Here is a 20,024-nt window from a genome sequence, read left to right on the forward strand (position 1 = left end):
TGATGTCCCTTACAAGGAAAATTCTTACATTTGCACCTATAAATCCATATGGGTAATGAAAGTATACAAAAATAGAGCTGATTTTTTTTTCCTTTCTCTCTATGGCTTAGGTAGGCCCCAAAAGTTTAGGTAAGATTGCGTTCAGAAATAGCCACAAAAAGTTTATTTTTATCACTTTCTTAATTATAAAATGCAGAGGGAACAGTAGGAAATTTGAAATCAAATCAATATTTAGTGCGTCCACCCTTTGCTTTCAAAAAATGATCAATTTTTAGAGGAACACTTGCACAGGGTTTTGTTAAGGAACTTTGCAGGTAGGTTGTTCCAAACACCTTGGATAACTAACTACAGTTCTTTTGTGGATTTAAGCAGCTTCAGTTCCTTATCTCTCTCCATGTAATCCTAGACAGACTTGATTAAGTTGAGATCCAGGTTCTGTGGGGGCAATATTTTCACTTATGCTGAAGATAGTCGTGTAGGAAAAAAAAGTGCACACATTATATCCTGATATGTAAAACCATAGAATTCATAGCAACAACCATATGTTCCTTAGCAGGTCTATAAAATAGGTAAATACAACCCTCACGTGAACAGCACATTACTCGGTGTCCTGTGAAAAGCTAAATACACCCTTACTGCTTCCATAGGAATTAAGATGCTAAGTAGCCTTCAAGTGCTGCTAATCAAATGCCCTTGATTGATTGATCAGAAAGTGTGACCACCTCTAAAAAATAAGCATTTAGCTGTGTGTTAACACGATGCCAAGGCGGAAAGACATAAGCAATTATCTTAGAGAAGCAACTGTTGCTGTCAGTCAATCTGGGAAAGTGTATAAAGCCATTTCCAAACAAGCTGAAGTCATCATTCTACAGTGAGAAAGGTGGAAACATTCAAGACAGTTGCCAATCTTCCCATGAGGAGGGACCGCGCAATGCTCGTAGAAGTTGCAAAACACCAAAGCGTTACATCTCAGACTCTACAGACCCGGTTAACGTGCATGACGGTAAAATTAGAAGACTGTACAAGTATGGTATGTTTGGAAGGGAGAGAGAGCCTCTTGGCAGCACAGCTTAGGTTTTCAAAGTTGCATCTGAACAAACTACAAGACTTCTCGAACAATGTCCTTTGGACAGATAAGACCAAAGTGGAGTTGTTTGGCCATAATGCACAGCACCATGTTTGGTGAAAACCAAACACAGCATATTGGCGCAAACACAACTTACCAACGGTCTTGCCATGGTGATGGAGGGGTGATGATTTGGGCTTGTTTTGCAGTCATTGAGTCGACCGTTAACTCCAAAGTATTCTGGAGCCCATGTGTCCAATGGCTAAAGCTTGGCTGAAAATGGGTCATGCAACAGAACAATGATCCCAAGTATACCAGCAAATCTACAACAGAAAAGCTGAAAATGAAAAGAATCAAGGTGTTGCAATGGCCCAGTCAATGTCCAGACTTCCACCCATTTGAAATGCTGTGGCAAGAGAGATTGTTTAATCCTACACCTAACTATGTGCCTACAAAATCCCTGACTTTGTACCCAAGTGATGCTAAAAGAATTGATGCTGTTTTGAAGACAAATAGTGGTCACACCAAATATTGATTTGACTCCTGTTCACTCATATGGTTAAATACAAAAAAAACTATTAACATGTCTGTAGCATAATGGGATAAGGCTTTAAGGAAATTTACATCTTTTTATATATATTTTTTTGCTATTTAATTTGTCTTGAAGGCCTTGTATACCCATTATAATTTCAGTTGCATGAAAATCCATGTGAACCTATAAATCAATTTACCACTTTCAACTTTTTTTTTTTTTTTTTTGTCTGCCGCTTAGTAACCTTACAATTGTGCCAAGGTTCCCTGACCCTTTGAAGCAATAGTTTAAGAAGTTACAGTATTCTGTTCCAAGCTGTGTAGACAACGCAGAAGCCAGCAGATTATATGAAAAGTGGGAAATGTGACTAAGTCATGGCCATGCAGTGTAAAAAATTATACTTGTATGACAAATAAAGCTGTAGCTTTAATGTGGCTTTAAATGCTTTTTGTAACTTGGGCAATATAAAGTGGCTTAAACATGGAGGTAACCACAGTGTTTCGTCTTCTAGAAAGTGTGAATATGGTGGGGTTTTTTTTTTTTTTTACTTATTTGTATTTTGTTAAAAGACCTAGAAAAAACAATACCCTATTAAGGACATTGCATATATGTGCGTATTACAGCATATGTATACAGAACATCATGCTTGTCGTCGTATTAAGATTGGTTAGGTTTTTCTGCACAGCTCGCTTGCAAGATATACACTCACATTTTAACTTGTTCCTATGGTTGAAGTATCTTATTGTTAAGTAGCACAAAAAATGGAAATCTAGCTTGCTAGTACTCCCATTTTGCATGTGGTTCAGGTTAAGTCCAGACCTTATCAGTGTTTGCTTTTTAATCCTAGTAACACTGTGTGTATGCTATCATTGTATCCGAAACATGAACAGCCTGGCCGTCTCCCTGTGGTTTAATTGCCTGCACAGTTCATTGCATTGGCTTTTCGCAGGCTTTGCTGATGAGTTTAGTCTGCTGCTTTTTGTGTTCAGGAGCTGGGGAATATAATTGGCTGGGAATGTACTATATCTGTTTCAAAGAAGCAGGATCTATTAACCGTTACAACATATTAATTATGTGGCTGACGTTGGATCAGATCTGATTAAAAATAAGTTTCCAAAAGCTGCTAAATCCGACTGACTGCTCGTCATGTTCCAGGCACCCGAATGTTTTATGTTAAAACGTGATGAGAACTTCAGTTATAATCTTTATTATGTATACAAATTGCTCATCCTGAGCAAGGTTTGTGTGTGTGTTATTTCTGCCTCATATCCTTTTTGTTTTCTTCTAAAGTGCTTTTTGTGGTTGGTGTGCAGTTCCTCTTGCCTCTTAATTTCTTCTCAAATAGTTTTTTTTGTTATGGTTTAGCATGTAAAAGGTATGTGTTTGCTGCCTTAGCGTGCATTGCAAAATACCTGGCGAAACCACAATTTATGTCCTATCGACCGTTTAGTTAATGTGAAGAATTGGCTCCACCTGGTAGGAGCAGTAAGGCTTACTTCCTTGCGCAGTGAGATTTGGCCTGGAAATTTGGGACGTGACTGTCATTCAAACATTTTAACTTTTTTCTTTCCTTAATGCCACAATTGTCACTTAGCACAAAGTGTTTCAGGTTCTCATATTCTGCTGTATCTTCCATTGAATTCAGATTTCATTTTTACAGAATTGTGTAAACTTACAGAAGGAAATAAATAAATTTTTTGGAACCTGCTGCCGCAGAGTAACTTGCCAAGCCCTTTCCAGAACTCTGTCTGCAACAATGAATATTTCAGTTGATTATTTGGTTTTTGTGTTTAATCAGTATAGTTGCGATAATCATAAATATGGCTGATAATTTATGAAGATAAAGAATAAACATGGTTATCCTCCAGCAATGTATATTTTATTAAGCAGTTGCATTTGAACTTCTTTAAACCAATATATGCAGAAATTTAATTTAGGTTTTTGGTAGCTAGTGTGCTGTTCCATCCGATCGAACACATTTGCTAATTATAAAATGTACATGCTCCATATTTTTTCATTGGGAATACTAAAATGAGAATAAAAATGACATTTTGCTTTGTGTTATTCTGAACAGTGAAGAATTTCATGTTAAGAAGAAACTTGCCTAGAAATTAGGATAATATGAATGATGTAGTTTATATTTTTAAAGCTTAGATTTTATTAATGCTGGAATTAGATGTTTCTTTAGTATAAATAATAAATGGATCACTACAGGAACAGTTACCTCAGACTCTAGCAGCCAAATCAATTTGAACTGTGCGTTTGAAGTGTCCATAACTAACCTCAGACAACCTCCACCGAATAAAGGTATTCACTCTCTGGAGGCAGGGCCGGCCTTTGGGGTGTGCAACCTGTGTGACCGCACAGGGGGCGCCGCCGCGGGGTCCGCCGCCGCCACGGAGTCCTCCTCCTCCGCCGCCGCGGGGTCCGCTGCCGCCCCCTCTGCACCTAAATGAAAACATTGTTGTTTTTTTTAAACTTTATTTAACATGGAGGATGTTAAATAAAGTTAAAAAAAAACAACGTTTTCATTTATGTCCCGGGCAGGGGCGCCGAGCAGTTGCTCGTGAAGTTCTCAGCAACCGCTCGAAGCCCCTTACTCTCCATGACTCCGTCGCGGTGCCGGGATCTCATGTTGAGCACCGGACTATTCCGGCATTCAACATGAAATGCCGGCAGGACTCCTCAAGGTAAGTTAGGATAAGGAGAAGTAGGGAGGTGGGGGGTAGTTAGGAAGGGGCAGAGAGGGGGTAGTTAGGAAGGGGCAGAGAGGGGGTAGTTAGGAAGGGGCAGAGGGGGGCATAGTTTGAAGGAAGGGGCAGAGGGGGGGCATAGTTTGAAGGAAGGGGCAGAGGGGGGGCATAGTTTGAAGGAAGGGGCAGAGGGGGGGCATAGTTTGAAGGAAGGGGCAGAGGGGGGGCATAGTTTGAAGGAAGGGGCAGAGGGGGGGCATAGTTTGAAGGAAGGGGCAGAGGGGGGGGAGTTTGAAGGAAGGGGCAGGGGGGGGTTGAAGGAAGGGGCAGGGGGGGGTTGAAGGAAGGGGCAGGGGGGGGTTGAAGGAAGGGGCAGGGGGGGGGTTGAAGGAAGGGGCAGGGGGGGGGTTGAAGGAAGGGGCAGAGGGGGGGAGTTTGAAGGAAGGGGCAGAGGGGGGGGAGTTTGAAGGAAGGGGCAGAGGGGGGGGAGTTTGAAGGAAGGGGCAGAGGGGGGGGAGTTTGAAGGAAGGGGCAGAGGGGGGGGGTTGAAGGAAGGGGCGGGGGGGAGTTTGAAGGGAGGGGGGGTTTGAAGGAAGGGGCAGAGGGGGGGGAGTTTGAAGGGAGGGGGGGTTTGAAGGAAGGGGCAGAGGGGGGGGAGTTTGAAGGGAGGGGGGGTTTGAAGGAAGGGGCAGGGGGGAGTTTGAAGGGGGGGGAGTTTGAAGGAAGGGGCAGGGGGGGAGTTTGAAGGAAGGGGCAGGGGGGGGGAGTTTGAAGGAAGGGGCAGGGGGGGGAGTTTGAAGGAAGGGGCAGGGGGGGGAGTTTGAAGGAAGGGGCAGGGGGGGGAGTTTGAAGGAAGGGGCAGGGGGGGGGAGTTTGAAGGAAGGGGCAGGGGGGGGGAGTTTGAAGGAAGGGGCAGGGGGGAGTTTGAAGGAAGGGGCAGAGGGGGGGGGAGTTTGAAGGAAGGGGCAGGGGGGGGGGAGTTTGAAGGAAGGGGCAGAGGGGGGGGAGTTTGAAGGAAGGGGCAGAGGGGGGGGAGTTTGAAGGAAGGGGCAGAGGGGGGGGAGTTTGAAGGAAGGGGCAGAGGGGGGGGGGAGTTTGAAGGAAGGGGCAGAGGGGGGGGGAGTTTGAAGGAAGGGGCAGAGGGGGGGGGAGTTTGAAGGAAGGGGCAGAGGGGGGGGAGTTTGAAGGAAGGGGCAGAGGGGGGGGGAGTTTGAAGGAAGGGGCAGAGGGGGGGGAGATTGAAGGGGCAGAGGGGGGGCGCCAGAGGAGTAGTTCGCACAGGGCGCCGGAACACCTAAGGCCGGCTCTGTCTGGAGGAGTAATGGATTAGAAGGGGTTTGCTATGTACCGGTGTTTTTCAGACGTCAGACAAATTCTGCATTTAGTTGAATTAATGTTTTTATTAAGGAAAGTGTGTGTGTGTGTTTTATTTTATGCTGGCCCAGCCAAGTAGCCCTAAAGCGACACACTAGTGTTCCAGGGTCCCTTCTAAGGAAGTACTGTCATATATTGATTTATCAAAAAAAAAGTGTGTGTATGCATTTTATTTTAAGCTGGCCCAGCCAAGTAGCCCTAAAGCGACTTCTAAGGAAGTACTATCATATATTGATTTATCAAAAAAGTGTGTGTATATGTGTGTGTGTGTGTGTGTATGTATGTGTATATATATATAATATACACACACAGCAAAGCAGTTCCCTGCACCGGCTGTTTCATTTGTTTCACCACGCTTGCTTTTTCTACATGGAGGAAATCATGAGTGAGCCATTGTAGTTCTTAGCATAAGTTTATGACAATAAGGTATTATAACACCGGAATGCTACATTGCAACTTGTGTCATTCTTGTCAACTAGAAGAATGTTACTTTCAGTCAGTATAAAAGTGGTAAATTATAAGGCCTAATAGCATAACTACTTTGTTTTTCCCTTGACTGTTAAACACCTGGACATTTCTGGAGAACATATTTTGTCAAGTTCAGATGTGTTGAGAAAGCATTATTGCTTAAATTCTAGATACAATACGTTCATTGCCAGTTAGATTAAGGATGTTTCTGTGCGATCTCTGCTAGGTTAAAAAGCAGCTCAGCATAACATATAATTGTCAAATATTCACCATATTGAAATATAGCATGTAGTAAAAGTATGAAGTATGTATACAAGCAATGATATATTTATGTTTAGGTCCCTAAAATACAGCCTCGTATTCTAGTTCTCTGCAGATATGTGACTCAAGAGGCACATACCTTGGCTTCCATATTATCAGGACTGTCTAGGTGGCTTGCTGACTTAATGCCTGTCTAGGCCTAAATAAATAGCTGCAGACTTTTCATATCTAGATACTTTATAATAAATACCGGTACATTTCACTTGCGTATTAGTTTGGTGTCTTAAAATCAATGTTCTGCACATTGAAAATCCAGCTCAGTACTTGGACATGAGATTGATCCGGAGTCTCTGGGTATTTACACTATATGGGTGATAGGTTGGCTGACCAGCAGTCCCCTTTCAGGGTGTTGTTCATTGATTGAGATATTATTGTTCCCATAACATTCCCCTTTCAACCCCCAACCTAAAGCTAAGTTATAGCAAAAAAAATTGTGTAAAAATCTATGCCGGCCAATTTCATTTATTCAAATAGTATCCAAACATTATATAAAACAGAAATTAAATTTGCAAAAATATCACATTTGAAAAGTAGTTATTCATAGCTGTCCTACTTTGGTTAAGTAGTGAGGGCAGAACATCAAACCATATTCATGTAACACATAACCATATCCACTGCCCTCCTTCAAAGACTAGGAGAGGGTATTGACAACTGTTTGTTACTCGGTATATAAATTCATTAAACATGTCTTGTCAGCTTATCGTCGGCTCACTTATTTTACTTTCCTTATTGTGCGGTCCTCCTTAGGACTAAATTGACAGCTATACCAATTGTTCATAATACCCGGAGCAAATTTCAGCCCAAGAAGGACATCTTTAATGGCGCACACACCCTTAATAAAGGTCACACCTTGCACATGTATGCATGGTAAAAGTACAAGTAGCTGAGTAATCAAAGTAATTATATTTTCGAAATTAAGACACATGATAGAGTTCTTGGTTTTCTTTTGGTGTTGTAATTTTTGACATTGAGAGTTTATCAGAATCTGGGGGGGGTTGATTAACTCAATGAAAATACTGGCTCTAATAAAACAGCAGGGTGTTCAATTCTGTCCTTAAGTGTCCCAATCACAGATCTTTCCGGAACATAACTAAGATGTACAACAATGGCCATTGGATTACATGTTCATTACCTAAATTTTGCTGTGTCTGCATATCGTATCATCATGGTTATGAATTATATCCAATTGTTACCTTGAAGTCCATTTTGTTCCTGTTTTTGCCAGCAATTTTTTGCCATTCATGATTCACTCTTCTTAGTTCTGTATCATTTACGCATTGTTTGTTATTTTAAACAAGTGAATCATTTCTGGTTGAACAATGCAATGTCCGTAAAAGTTTGACGTGTTGGCTTCTAGGGTCTCCTTACAGCTCTATTACTCCTTGAAGTTATAACAGTGTCGGGGGTGCTTTGCAAAGTTTCTGTTCCTCAAACACACCAACAAAATATGGGCAGGTTGGCAAGATTCACCCCAGTGATATAAAAAATGAACTGGTTTCATATAATAGGAACCTGAGTACTTACTAGGTAGTGCTCCCACTACACATTTACATTTTACATTTAACCAAGAAGTCCGTAAAATCACAGAAGTACAAATGCAACCCCCCCCCCCAATCTTTAATCCCTCTAATCTGAGCATTCTAACAAATCATAGTGATATAAAATTATCACACGTTAGCATGACATACTAAATTAGCCTTTCTGTGGGTTTGGCATTCGCAGCAAGGTAGCCCTCTAAGTTGCTGATCCTGTAATGTTTTGGCCCCCAAAGTAGACTACTCGACTTCATTTGTTGCAGGGTAACCTCTAAATTCACATGCACAAAGATTTATATTTTTTATGCATCACTGCCATACAGAGAAAAGGCAACTGTTTTGCAACTTATTTTTTATAGACTATTCGTAAGGACTGAATCCCATGTGGCCTGATAGCAAGGTCAGTGGATACTAGTTTCTTATGCTGTGCATATAGAACACAGTGTTTGTTTGAACTGAACACAGTCTATTGACGTGGAGTCAGCGTGATGTTTCTTTATGAAGCTTTTATTTTTCTCTACGTAGAACTGTATAATTGGTTAATGTTTCAGATTTTCTTAGCATAGTCCATTTAATGTTCTGCAGTTCAGACCCCTGATCATCACTTCAGACATATTAAGGATTAACCAATTCACAAGTATTAGTTCATGTTTGTATGTGTTTGAGGAAGGGGTGAATTTGTGTGTTTTTGTGGATTTCTTTTTTTACATTATATTAAAATAAGGGCCAGTATTATGTTTTAATGTAACCTTTTCTTGTAGAGGGAATATATTTTTAATGCATTTTTATGCATAGATAATACTTGATATATAATAATTGTTGTGTTTTGTTTTTTTTAACTGTTGTCTTTTCTGGAACCGGTGAAGAATGAGATAATCCTTAATGAGCCATGGAATAAACCTACATGGATTGATGAAAGTCTGGGTTTGACAAACATACATAGGCTGCATGTTTCAAATGATTTAGAAACTTGAAGAGTGGCATGCTCATTGGCTCCTGCATCTGTTACTCCTTGGGCACCAGCAGTGACACTCTTTTATTTTCAAATGTAGACCTGTTTGTGTGTGATATATACATATGTGTATATATGTGTGTCTGTGGAAGGTTGAAAGGTCTCTTCGGTGTAATAGCTGTAGCACAGTGAGACTTTCCAGTCTGCTAGTGGCACGATTAACAGGCTTCTATATCTGGACAAGTAGACCATTTACTGGTTGGCTTCTACTTGGCAGAAGTTCAGTAAATAGGAGTTTTGAATACACAGCAATTTCAAGTACTTCACTGAGTCGGGGTGTAACCAAGCCATTCTTGTAATGGACCTTTTAATGCTCAGGAACAATTAGGTCATCTTTGCTGGAATTCTGAGCCAGAATTCTAATGACTAATTTCCCTCTTTTGGCAATGTACAGGGACAAACACTTAAAAATATTAAACTGTATTTTTAATTCAGCCTTTAGGGTCAGGGGAAACATTTAATTTTAAAAAAACAACCAAAAAAAACTCTGAACAATAGTGTTTACTAAAGTAACATGTTCAAAAATATTACCTGTGGTGAAGTTGTATTTCCCATGGAAAGAAACCGTATTAGAAGGGGGGAAGGATTGATTAATTGGTGACAATAAGGGGCATATTCTGCATTTTGGTGCCTTTTAGAAAACACTTTTTCTGTGAGACTACGTGAAGGTTATACAGCATCATGATGATGCTAAGATTGGAGTTGATTTGACACCTGCAATGTTGGGCGGTATACACACACACACATGCAGACACACACCTTGCACAACCATTGGGTAAGCTGATGACACACAAAAGCAGATAAACCAGATGTACAAAAATGTAGTCATAATTGTGTAAATATGTAATCTATGCTTAGGACTCTGCTTCTGTACTATAATTATGGGACATAATGTGTGCCTTCCTTGCAATATGTTGCATACTGTAACCTACAAGGGCTTTGCGTGTTATCTATATGTATGCACAGCCACATAATTGGATAAAAGTGCTTAGGGCTAATTATATCCTTACCTGTAATGGAAAAAATACATAGGTTTCCTTAGGTTAAGTGTAAGTTGTCTAAGGTTAAGCAGTGTTGAAGTGTGTTTCTCTAAAGAGGACTTCTGGTGTGGCATTGGGCTCTCAAAATCACATCCAGGTTTTCCTCGCTTCATGCCTACTTTCCACTCAATGAAGTATAACTAAGGCAAGCCCTGAACAAAGTGCTACACCCGTAGAGGGGATCTCTGCATAGCCAACTCTGTGAGGTTCCCAGGGATTAAAATATTATACAACAGCACATTATAAATATTTTGGTTTTCAAAGAACTTTAGGGGAACCTACATCTCTAGGTTTGACGACATTGGGTTAAAATGTTATTTATGTATTGGAGTTTTAGGACTGTGGGCTTGCTTCTTTTAATCAATAACACCTCTATGGTCAGAAGAGCTTTTCATTTTCAGTATATCCTGACAATAGCAGAACCACCTGTGCTACTTTTCAATAGGATATCTGTGGGGCCACATTTAGGACAATATAGAGACTGCTGTCTTGTTTTCCAGCAATATTAAAGTGTGTTTTCTAACCTTTTTACCAATGTAGCCATGATTGGAAGCATAGCATTTAAGTTATGTCAGATAGTGACAATTCGGGAAGATGTAAAAGATCCTTGTTTTAAATTAAGAAGGTACATGTGAATGCTTAGAGAACTAGAAAAATCAGATAAAATGTATTTTGATTTTGGAAACCCCTAGATGTGAAGGTCCGCATTCATACATAGGATGGGGAAATCCTGTTTTTACTAAGTAAAGAAATGCCACATTGAGGTCTAGCAAAAAAGGATTTAACTATTGAAGTACCGTAAATGTACAGTTATGTACTAGTAGAGTTATAATGATTTTTTTTATTTGGTATTATGGAAATTTAAGGTTTTTCACAAGGCCTTAATATTTTTGTTTTCCAACAAAATATTGTAAGATGTGTTTCTAAGTTATAGCATTTTTACATAGTAAAAGTTAGATTATATTATATTTCCTGTAGTCGTCTCTCATTGTTAATATCATTTAGGGTTATAGAATACTGTGATACAACCACGCAACCAAACTGGTCATTATACATATATAATATATAACTATATATTAACATGATGTGCTCCTAGAAGAGATGGACATTGTTTAAAAAAGGGGAATGGAGAGTTAAGCCCCAAAGAAACAAAAGTTTTCTGGTTTGGACATCTGTGGTTAGAGGTGGGGTAGGGGGTGAAGCTTTACTAAGACTTTTTTTTTACTTTGGGACCTGTTCATGGCTAATTATGTGAGGCATTTACAGGAATATTTCATTTACACATTTATCTTAATTTTTGGGTTGTAGGTCACTGTGATACACTTGTAACTAGCAAACATACATGTATGTAGTAATGCATTTTAGGGTTGACCCAGGGCAGCACAACACCATCCCTGTAACTTATGTCTGTTGTCATCAGTACTGCACACTGGGGTATGACATCATGCCAGATAACCGTACTGTGGAGGCTGTGCTTGCTAGGCACAGACCACCTGGGATGGTTACAAGGGACATCCCCAACCAGCCCATGAAAGAATGCCGGAATGGGAAGCTTGATTGCTTCCTCCCCTTGCAGCACAGTAGCTGCTGCCCCAAGGACCTGCAAGACCTAGTTGGCTTAGGCCAGTATAAACCACAAAATGCATGCATGCATGCATTCATTTTAGTAATTTGGAAATCCAATATGTTTTAAAACATGTTTGTAATTCATAGCAAAGTGTTTCCTTATGAATTGTTTTACTAAAACAACATTTTTGCAGGTTTAGTTGTAACCAAGATCGGGTTTCTATTGATGTTCTCAGGATAGACAAAAATAGTACAATCCAAATAAAAATAAATCCACATTCACCCAAAGAGAGGAAGAACTGGTTTTGCTGACATGCTTTTATTTTCATGTGATCTGCTGACTCTGTAATGAGTCAACTGTTACATTTTATAGCAGGTATTTATATAGCAAGCAAAGGCGTTCTGAGGCAGACCAGCGGCTCTGTGGAGAACAATAATAACAAGAAAGGAACTTTTTAAGTGGGAACACGATATAAAAATGGATGTACTTTGAGAGACTAGTTCATTTTTTTATTTTTTTTTACATTGTGGGTTAGAACTAGCATTCAAGTTCAAAATAGTTTCAGTAGCTTCAGAGTAATGCATACATTGCTGGTTCTAGAACTGTGTACCACTTTTGCAACACTACACCCTGCACAAACAACATCAACAACTAAAACATTAATTCATCTTCTCTAGACATAGTTCTCTCAACTTTGTGCAATAGGCCTGAAAGCCATTCAGTGCAAACAAATGTATTGCATTTTATTTATGTAATGCTTCTTACAGTACATATATTGAAAGGGTATACATTTTTGTATAACATGCCTGATGAAGGGACCTGAGAGGTCTTGAAAGCTTGCAATCTATATTTACTCAGTTAGCCAATAAAGGTATCATTCAAACTCCACTTGTCTCCTGTAAAACAAGAATTGGCAGAGTTAGAAGACTTGTTATGTTAGGTGAAAAGAGGACCCTGCTTGCAAGCATACAAACTAGAGGATGTGATTATAGATGTACACTCAAGCCTAAGTAGACCTTGCAATGCAATTACATAGTAAATATATTATATAGATCCATTTTACACCTCACCTGAAGCATACATAATTGCAAAAGTCCACATTTATTGTTCATTTCTGTGGAATAGTGAAGGAAGCATCTGGGAATGCTTTTGGTTTTCTCTATACGCAAATTCATAATTGCTGGGTTCACTGATAGTTTGTGTGCTGTTATGTTCACACAGGATTTAGGTGTCTGGGTAAAAAAAAAAAAAAAACGGCAAAAGACTAAAGGCTGTCTCTTACTGTTCGACACTAGTGCTCTGTGTAGAACACTGGAATGCGCAGTGGGGCCATTTCTTTAAGTAGCAAAATGTACCAATCATATATGGTATGATTCATAATGTATATAAATGTATTACCACAGCACTGCTACAAAATGTCACCAGTTGTATGCTGTTACACATTGAACTTCTACCTATAGTAAAAATTCTAGGTCTACAGCAATTTTGGTAACCTCTGGAAAATGTTGGTGAAGTACATCCCTTGCATTTTGCAAAATGTCAAATGCTGACCAGATGTCCTCCTAAAAGTCTTTGGTGGTATGCAATTCTTGATGTGTTCTAAGCATGTTCTCAAATACAAATATAGATTTTAACAATCTGTTTTTTGAAAGAACATTCCAATATCGCAGATTAAGAGGAGGAGGCTTGTTCTAGTGAAAGCCTAACTTGGTTGGTGCTAAAAATTGCAGAAATTCCAGGGCCTCAGAGAGGCAGGAAACTGCAGTTAAAATAGGAAATGTATCGAGGAGTTGAGTTACTATAACTTTTTGTGTTATTTTTTTGGTAAAATTCTTGTAGGCATTTCAAATTTATAAAAGGCCACATCACCACAATGAAGGAGCAATGTGCCAGAACGTTCACAACATCTGTATTACATCTGGGCACTTGCAGAATTCTGCTTTTCCATAATCAATTTGTGGCTATATCTAGAGCAATAAACTCATGTTTAGGTCTATATTCACTAAGTCATAATTACTTTAAATGGTATGTAGAGATTGTGAAACCTATTCATCAATTAAACAAAATCACAATTTTTTTCAGTTCGTATAGTCAAGTCTGCATATTATTTGGTTTTCCTTATGGCTCTAGAAATCACTGCACATTTTTATCTTGCTTCACTGTGTATGAATTTCTTTATTGACTTTGGTGCCTTCGCTTTATCCTTTAATCATATGAGAAGTTAAATTGTGAGTCTGCGTTCATTTCGTATTTCTAAAACTTATCCTTGTAGAGCTTATTATAACTGTCACTTGGTATACCATATGAGATTAGCTTTTACCCATTCAAGCCCTTATAGAACTAAATCTTTAATATGCCTATAATTCATGTTATCTTAATTATTTTACAGAAATAAGTAAAATCTGTGTCAGTGCTATGTAATATCTACAATTTAAAATGAAGATGGAACATTGAATTTTTTTTTCAATTAAGCTACTAATAAAACTCCTGATTATTGGTTCTTCTTGTCTCGCTTCCTTATGTCACACTATGACGATATGTACTTGTTCTTCATGTGTCCTGTATTACAACATGGTGCATAGAATTATTTGTTTTATTAATAAAACAGCCAGCACATAAAAGCTACGAATCAGGAAATGTAACCATTGGCAGGTTCTCACAAAATTACCTTCAATCTCATGTATGCATATTGAAATATGTTTAAACAAATGTGTTTCTAGCTTGTGGCCAGGTAAGGGAACTTGGTCTACTGAATTTATAAAATAATCAAAACAGACCAAAACATTTAATAACTTTCACGATTGTCCTAAATGTTCTTCTGGAGATTTGCACAATAATCAAGCCCCAAGGGTCTGTTGCTGAAATGATCTCCCATCTCATTTTCTCCAAAATATATATAACATCCCTTAGCCTTTCCTGATAATTTTTATGCGGCAAACAAATTTTTGTAGTTCTCTGAACTCTTTCCAGTGTGTCAAAAAATTATCCCCTAATAGTCTGTACCATATGAGGGTAACTTTTTTTCATATTGATAGTCCATAAAACAAATGCTGACATGGTATTGCATAGTAACATTACATGGTAAATGCATCCTCTGAAGGTGTACTTGAGCTACCCATGGCAATATCGTAAAGGAGATGTTTAAGGTGTTTAGACTTTTTTACTAGCCCTAATTCTAGGCTAATTAAGCTTTGGTAAAAATTGAGATCTGTACAGTTTTCTCACTGATTATAAAATGGGATTTTATTTTTAGGCGATTGAGCACTTGGTATACGTATATATTTAAAAGAAAAAATCATAAAAAAAAAAAAAAAAAAAGTGAAGTTACTTACACTTGCAGTTATCTGAATTTTCTTGAACTACATTGTGCTTTTTTGTTTTTATTAAATACCGATGTGTATATAGTACAAACTAAGTTGTCAGGTTTGTGGAAGTCTGTTATAACTTTTTTTTTTTGTATGCAGCAGACTGGTGAGTAAGTGGAAATTTCCAGGACTGTGACTCATTCAGAAATGATTTTCTGTATGTGAAATTTCAGAAAAAGCTGCTTTGAATAATAAAAAAAAAATTGGCATTACATTTGTTCTGCAGTAATAGTGCGTGTTGCCCTTACATGGAATTAAGTTTTATAGAATATATTATACGTAAGGTGTCCCTCCTTTAGGAGGAGTAGTTCTTTTGTGGCACCTACATCCACAGTCCCTGTTTATCCCTTGATGAGCATCTTTTCAAAACGGTTATACACAGCAAAAGTTATCAGTGCGTCAAAGTGTTCTAAAGTCCTAAATGTCCAAAACGAAATAAAATAGAAAACAAAATTATCTACAAATAAAATACGGTACATTTTCCTCTTTTGAATTCCATACTCCGACATCAGATATCAATGTGTCACATTAAAAATGTTGATCTATAACTACGTCTTTTAAACAGTTTCCCTTAAACAATTGTCCATTTTAAATGTTGGGGGATAGTGTGTGTGTGATATATATAACATTTTTTATAACAACTATTATCTGTTTCTTTACAGGGAAGTAAAGGACACTACAAATACCACTGGCAAAGCCATAATGTGAAGCACAGTGGAGTCGATGATATGGTCCTTTTGTCTAAAATTACAGAAGACTCTATAGTAGAAAACTTAAAAAAACGGTACATGGATGACTTTATCTTTGTATCCTTTTGATATTTTTCGGTTTTAGTAAGGCCGTTATGTAAACTTTTCTGTTTGCTGTATCTGTTATTAAATGTCAAATGGATGATTTTGTCATATTTAAAAAAATGTCTAAAACTAGGATCATGGACTGGTTTGGTGTCGGGGACATATCCTGGCATAGGCCGACTTGCGATCCAGCCTGAGAGGGTGATCTGCCCCCAGTGTCCTGCTGTACAATGGCCCGGTTACAAGGTAGATCTTTGTAACCAGCCTATTTACACTATGGAGGCTGTTTCGGCTCAGCGCAGCCTCTATACAGTTAATTTAAAGGCGACGTGTGCCTTTAAGATAGAGCTAGCCGGAAATCATATCCCATGCTTCATTTCCTAAAGGTGTGCAGTGCATTTTATTGTACTGGAGATGTTGTCCATGGACGTAAGGTCTAGTGTGGCCTCAAAGATGAATACACCACTGATTAGCATTTTTGGTGAGTCTATTCCTAACGTCAAGCGTGCAATCAATGGACTCATTCAGTCAGATAAGCCAGGTACCTGATTCACCTACAGCTTTTTACCCTGAAAAAAGAGGCTGACTGTTCGTTTACAAAACAAATCCCATTTCATGATGGTCATCATCAGCTATAATATTTTAAGTACAGTGTGAGTAAGGTATTCTGATTATTTGTCTTTCTCCTCACTATTTAAAAACTTTTGTGATCCGACCACCAGGGAACCGTTCCAGGCATAAGCCAGAAAAATACTTGTTTGTCTGTGCCAAGTGCAAACAAGTATTCTACCAGCTGAACTACAAAGATTGGCTTGCAATGGCAAGCCTGATGGACAATTGAATAGTCTAAAATAGCTGTTTTGCTAGTTTAAAGTTTTTAGAGTGAATACAGCTTGAATTCCAAAGTCCGATGCGAATGGTGTACGCCTTTCCTAACCCCAACAAAACGTTTGCACATCTTGCTGATAGACTGGGTTGATGGATGCTGTATTTAATGATAGATAGCGATTAAAGTAGAAGGGGAAAAAAAAAAGAGAAATGAAATGTTAATTGAAAAGAATGGAACTTCAAAAAAAGTTTTTCATGTTAGAAATGTGACTGCAGACTAAAATGTTCTGGAAGTAAACAAAAAGCTTCTGTTTCATCAAGATACTTCCCTGCAGAGGGGAGTACTCGGCAAAATCTAAGAATGGAAGTGCTATTGTTTTTCCTCAGATCAAAGCCTCGCTTTTTAGTATTTAATGGTTTTATATAATTAACACATTTTATTTGGATCATCGGACAGTTTTGTAGTGATGTAGGTATATGTGTGTGTATACACTGTTTTCTTTAAATAAAAACTTGTAATATCTAGTTATATATATGTACCAACAAAACTATAATTTCTGCTTACTTAGAACATTTTGAGCGGAATTTTTACGTAGAATATTTGTGCTACATTTTCTATGCCATTCCATTGACTGCTGTAGCTATTGCTCAAACTTTAGCACTTGTTTCCTCATTTTTATTATGTACACAGATCAGCCATAACATTATGACCACCTGCCCTGACCCCCTCAAGGCATGAACCCCACCAGACCTCCACTAGACGTTAGCAGCAGATAATTTAAGTCCTGTAAATTGCGAGGTAGGCTCTCCATGGAAGCATCCTGGTGCCACGTGATTCATCAGACCAGGCTACCCTCTTGCATTGCTCCGTGGTCCAGTTCTTATGATCGCATACCCATTGTAGGCTCTTTTGGCAATGAACAGGGGTCAGCATGGGCACACTGACTGGTCTGTGGCTACACAGCTGCATACACAACAAACTGTAACGTGCTCTGTGTTCTGACACCTTTTTCCACAATCTGAGCTACAGTAGCTTATCTGTTGGATTTGACCACAGGGGCAAACCTTCGCCCCCATGTGCATCAATGAGCCTTGGTTATCCATGACCCTGTCACCGGTTCAATGCTTTTCCTTCCTTGGGCCACTTTTGATAGGTACTGACCACTGCAAACCGGGAACACCCCACAAGAGCTGCAGTTTTTGAGATGCTCTGACCCAGTCGTCTAGCCATCACAATTTGCCCCTTGGCAAAGTTGCTCGGATCCTTATGCTTGCACGTTTTTCCTGCTTCTAATGCACCAACTTTGAGGACGAAATGTTTACTTGCTGTCTACTATATGTCACCCACTGACAGGTGCCATAACAAGATTATCAGTGTTATTCCCTTCGCCTGTCAGTAGTCATAATGTTGCAGATCGGTGTGTATATATTCCATTATTATTGAGCAGCATATGACACTGTCAATGTTGATGGTAAATTTGGAGGGGTAATCTGGAAACGTTTAAGATATGCAATTTATATTTGTGTATAATTAAATTTCTAGTGAAGGAAGTTTGAAAAATAGGCTTCAGTGCCCCCTGAGTGAAAGCACAAATATCCGTTTGACTCAACAATGTATTAGGCAAGCATTTCAGTTCAGATGAGACCATGAATGAGCTGATTGTTTGTGGCTAGCCATGAATGGGTGTTAATCTGTGCCACTTGAATCTAGGATTATTGGACACTCGATCAAATGGAGCTATTGTTTATCTTCAAATAACTCTGTGCATGCAAGATTTCTAGTAAAATGTGAAGAGCTGTGTTGTCATACTCAAATGTAACAAATCTATTACTGGTTGTAGTTTACATTTTGAAATGCCATTTATTTATATGCATATTTTGCTTTCAATTGTATATTCTGAATACACATCTGAAAAGAGAATAGCAACAACTGCTCATATTCTATGGTCTAGATGCAATTTGTGTTTTGATGACCTGTTTGCTAATGATCTAGCTATACATTAATCTGCTTGGGTACGACTTTACGATTGTTTCATTTTTAAAACGGCTAACAATCACTTGCCAAATATGCCAGATACACCACTTATAAATGAAGGATTGCGTCATGTTTATATGGTTGAAGGGCATCAAAGTTTTTGGAACCTTTTGCACATCTGGTGCAGAACATGACATACTGTATTTCAGGAAGTAAGTAGTTCTAAAAAGGTTGTTTCTTTTTACTGAAAGGGTTAAAGGAGTTTTTTTTATAGTGTGTCACAATCTGTTTTATGTTAATATTAGTAGAGCAGTTTGTAGCAAGTACCTGTTTGACAATTGTGTGTACACTTGTAGAACTTAACTGTTTGCACAGACATATATTGGACCAGTTTTGATATCTGTCAACCCATTCAAGCAGATGCCTTACTTTGGAGAGAAAGAAATTGAAATGTATCAAGGAGCTGTAAGTATGATCACTGTACATCCACATCCTGGCTAATTTAAGTTTGTGTTTTTAGCATTTTATGTAGAGTACATTTGCACGGCAGTGTAATATTTCAGAGGAAAGGAAGAATAAATTGAGAGGATGCCATTTGTTTTAGGAATAGTACTGGGCCACTTGCACTGCCCATCAGTGCAAATAAGTGAGTGGAGCAGTGAGATACCCCAATTATTTTAGGATTCAAGACCACGTAATGTAATACCATTGACTGTGGTCCCTAAAAAATAGTCAAGCAAACTTTGTAATAAATATCTTTATCCCAGGGGCCAGTAAGCTGTAGGTCACAGGGAACCGTTCTATGTAATGAAATGACTTGAGGATGTTCAATACATTTTGTCAAATTCAAGGTATTGATGGAAGACCTTTAAATATCTGCTATCCAGCAATGCTAATGTTATTGGTTATTGTTACAGTACTGTTGTCCTAAATGTGGATTATTAAATTGTGTAACTTTACATAAGCAGGCACTTAAGCCTACAGGAAGTCTGGAGGACACATGTTTATAACTGCACTGGAGCTCCAGGTTCTGGAACTAATAAGTTGCCAGTGAGTTTTATGCTTATCGTATGAATACCATGAAGAAATTTATGAAAGACTTTTATGTAAAGGCAATCTGCTTTGCGTACAAAAAGGAAGTAACCAAATAGATAAAACAAGAAGTTGGAAAAAGCAAAAAAGATGAATCAAACTGTTTGAACAATGAATCCAATGAAATGCAGCTAGGCATTTCCTCTGTGAGACACTGGTTCAGCTTCTGGTCATGTGAGCATTACACGTCGTTCCGAATTCAGCTCATCTCTTTTATCAGAGTTATATGAGGCAATGTGTCACATGATACTATAACAATTGCACCCACGGGTGACACCTATCTCTGTGTCAAATGCTGAATAATCTGTTTTTTGCATACATCCTGATGCGGTGCAACCAGACATAAAATATAGGTTCTTTAT

The 20,024-nt window shown here is 38.7% G+C and overlaps 1 protein-coding gene across 1 annotated transcript in view; it reads left to right on the top strand.

Annotated features, from left to right (window-relative positions):
• Positions 1 to 931: 931 nt before the first annotated feature.
• LOC149297770 (unconventional myosin-Ie-like) overlaps positions 932 to 20,024 on the top strand; it is a 65,198-nt gene continuing 46,105 nt past the window's right edge. Inside the window, exons 1-3 of the mRNA XM_089488214.1 lie at positions 932 to 1,030; positions 15,636 to 15,779; positions 18,946 to 19,035. Coding sequence (XP_089344340.1) covers positions 932 to 1,030; positions 15,636 to 15,779; positions 18,946 to 19,035 — 333 coding nt within the window. The remainder of the gene's footprint in view (positions 1,031 to 15,635; positions 15,780 to 18,945; positions 19,036 to 20,024) is intronic.

Source organism: Sceloporus occidentalis, unplaced genomic scaffold, assembly GCF_023333645.1.
Source record: "Sceloporus occidentalis isolate IW3139 unplaced genomic scaffold, rSceOcc1.0.p SCAF_37, whole genome shotgun sequence".
Taxonomy (NCBI): domain Eukaryota; kingdom Metazoa; phylum Chordata; class Lepidosauria; order Squamata; family Phrynosomatidae; genus Sceloporus; species Sceloporus occidentalis.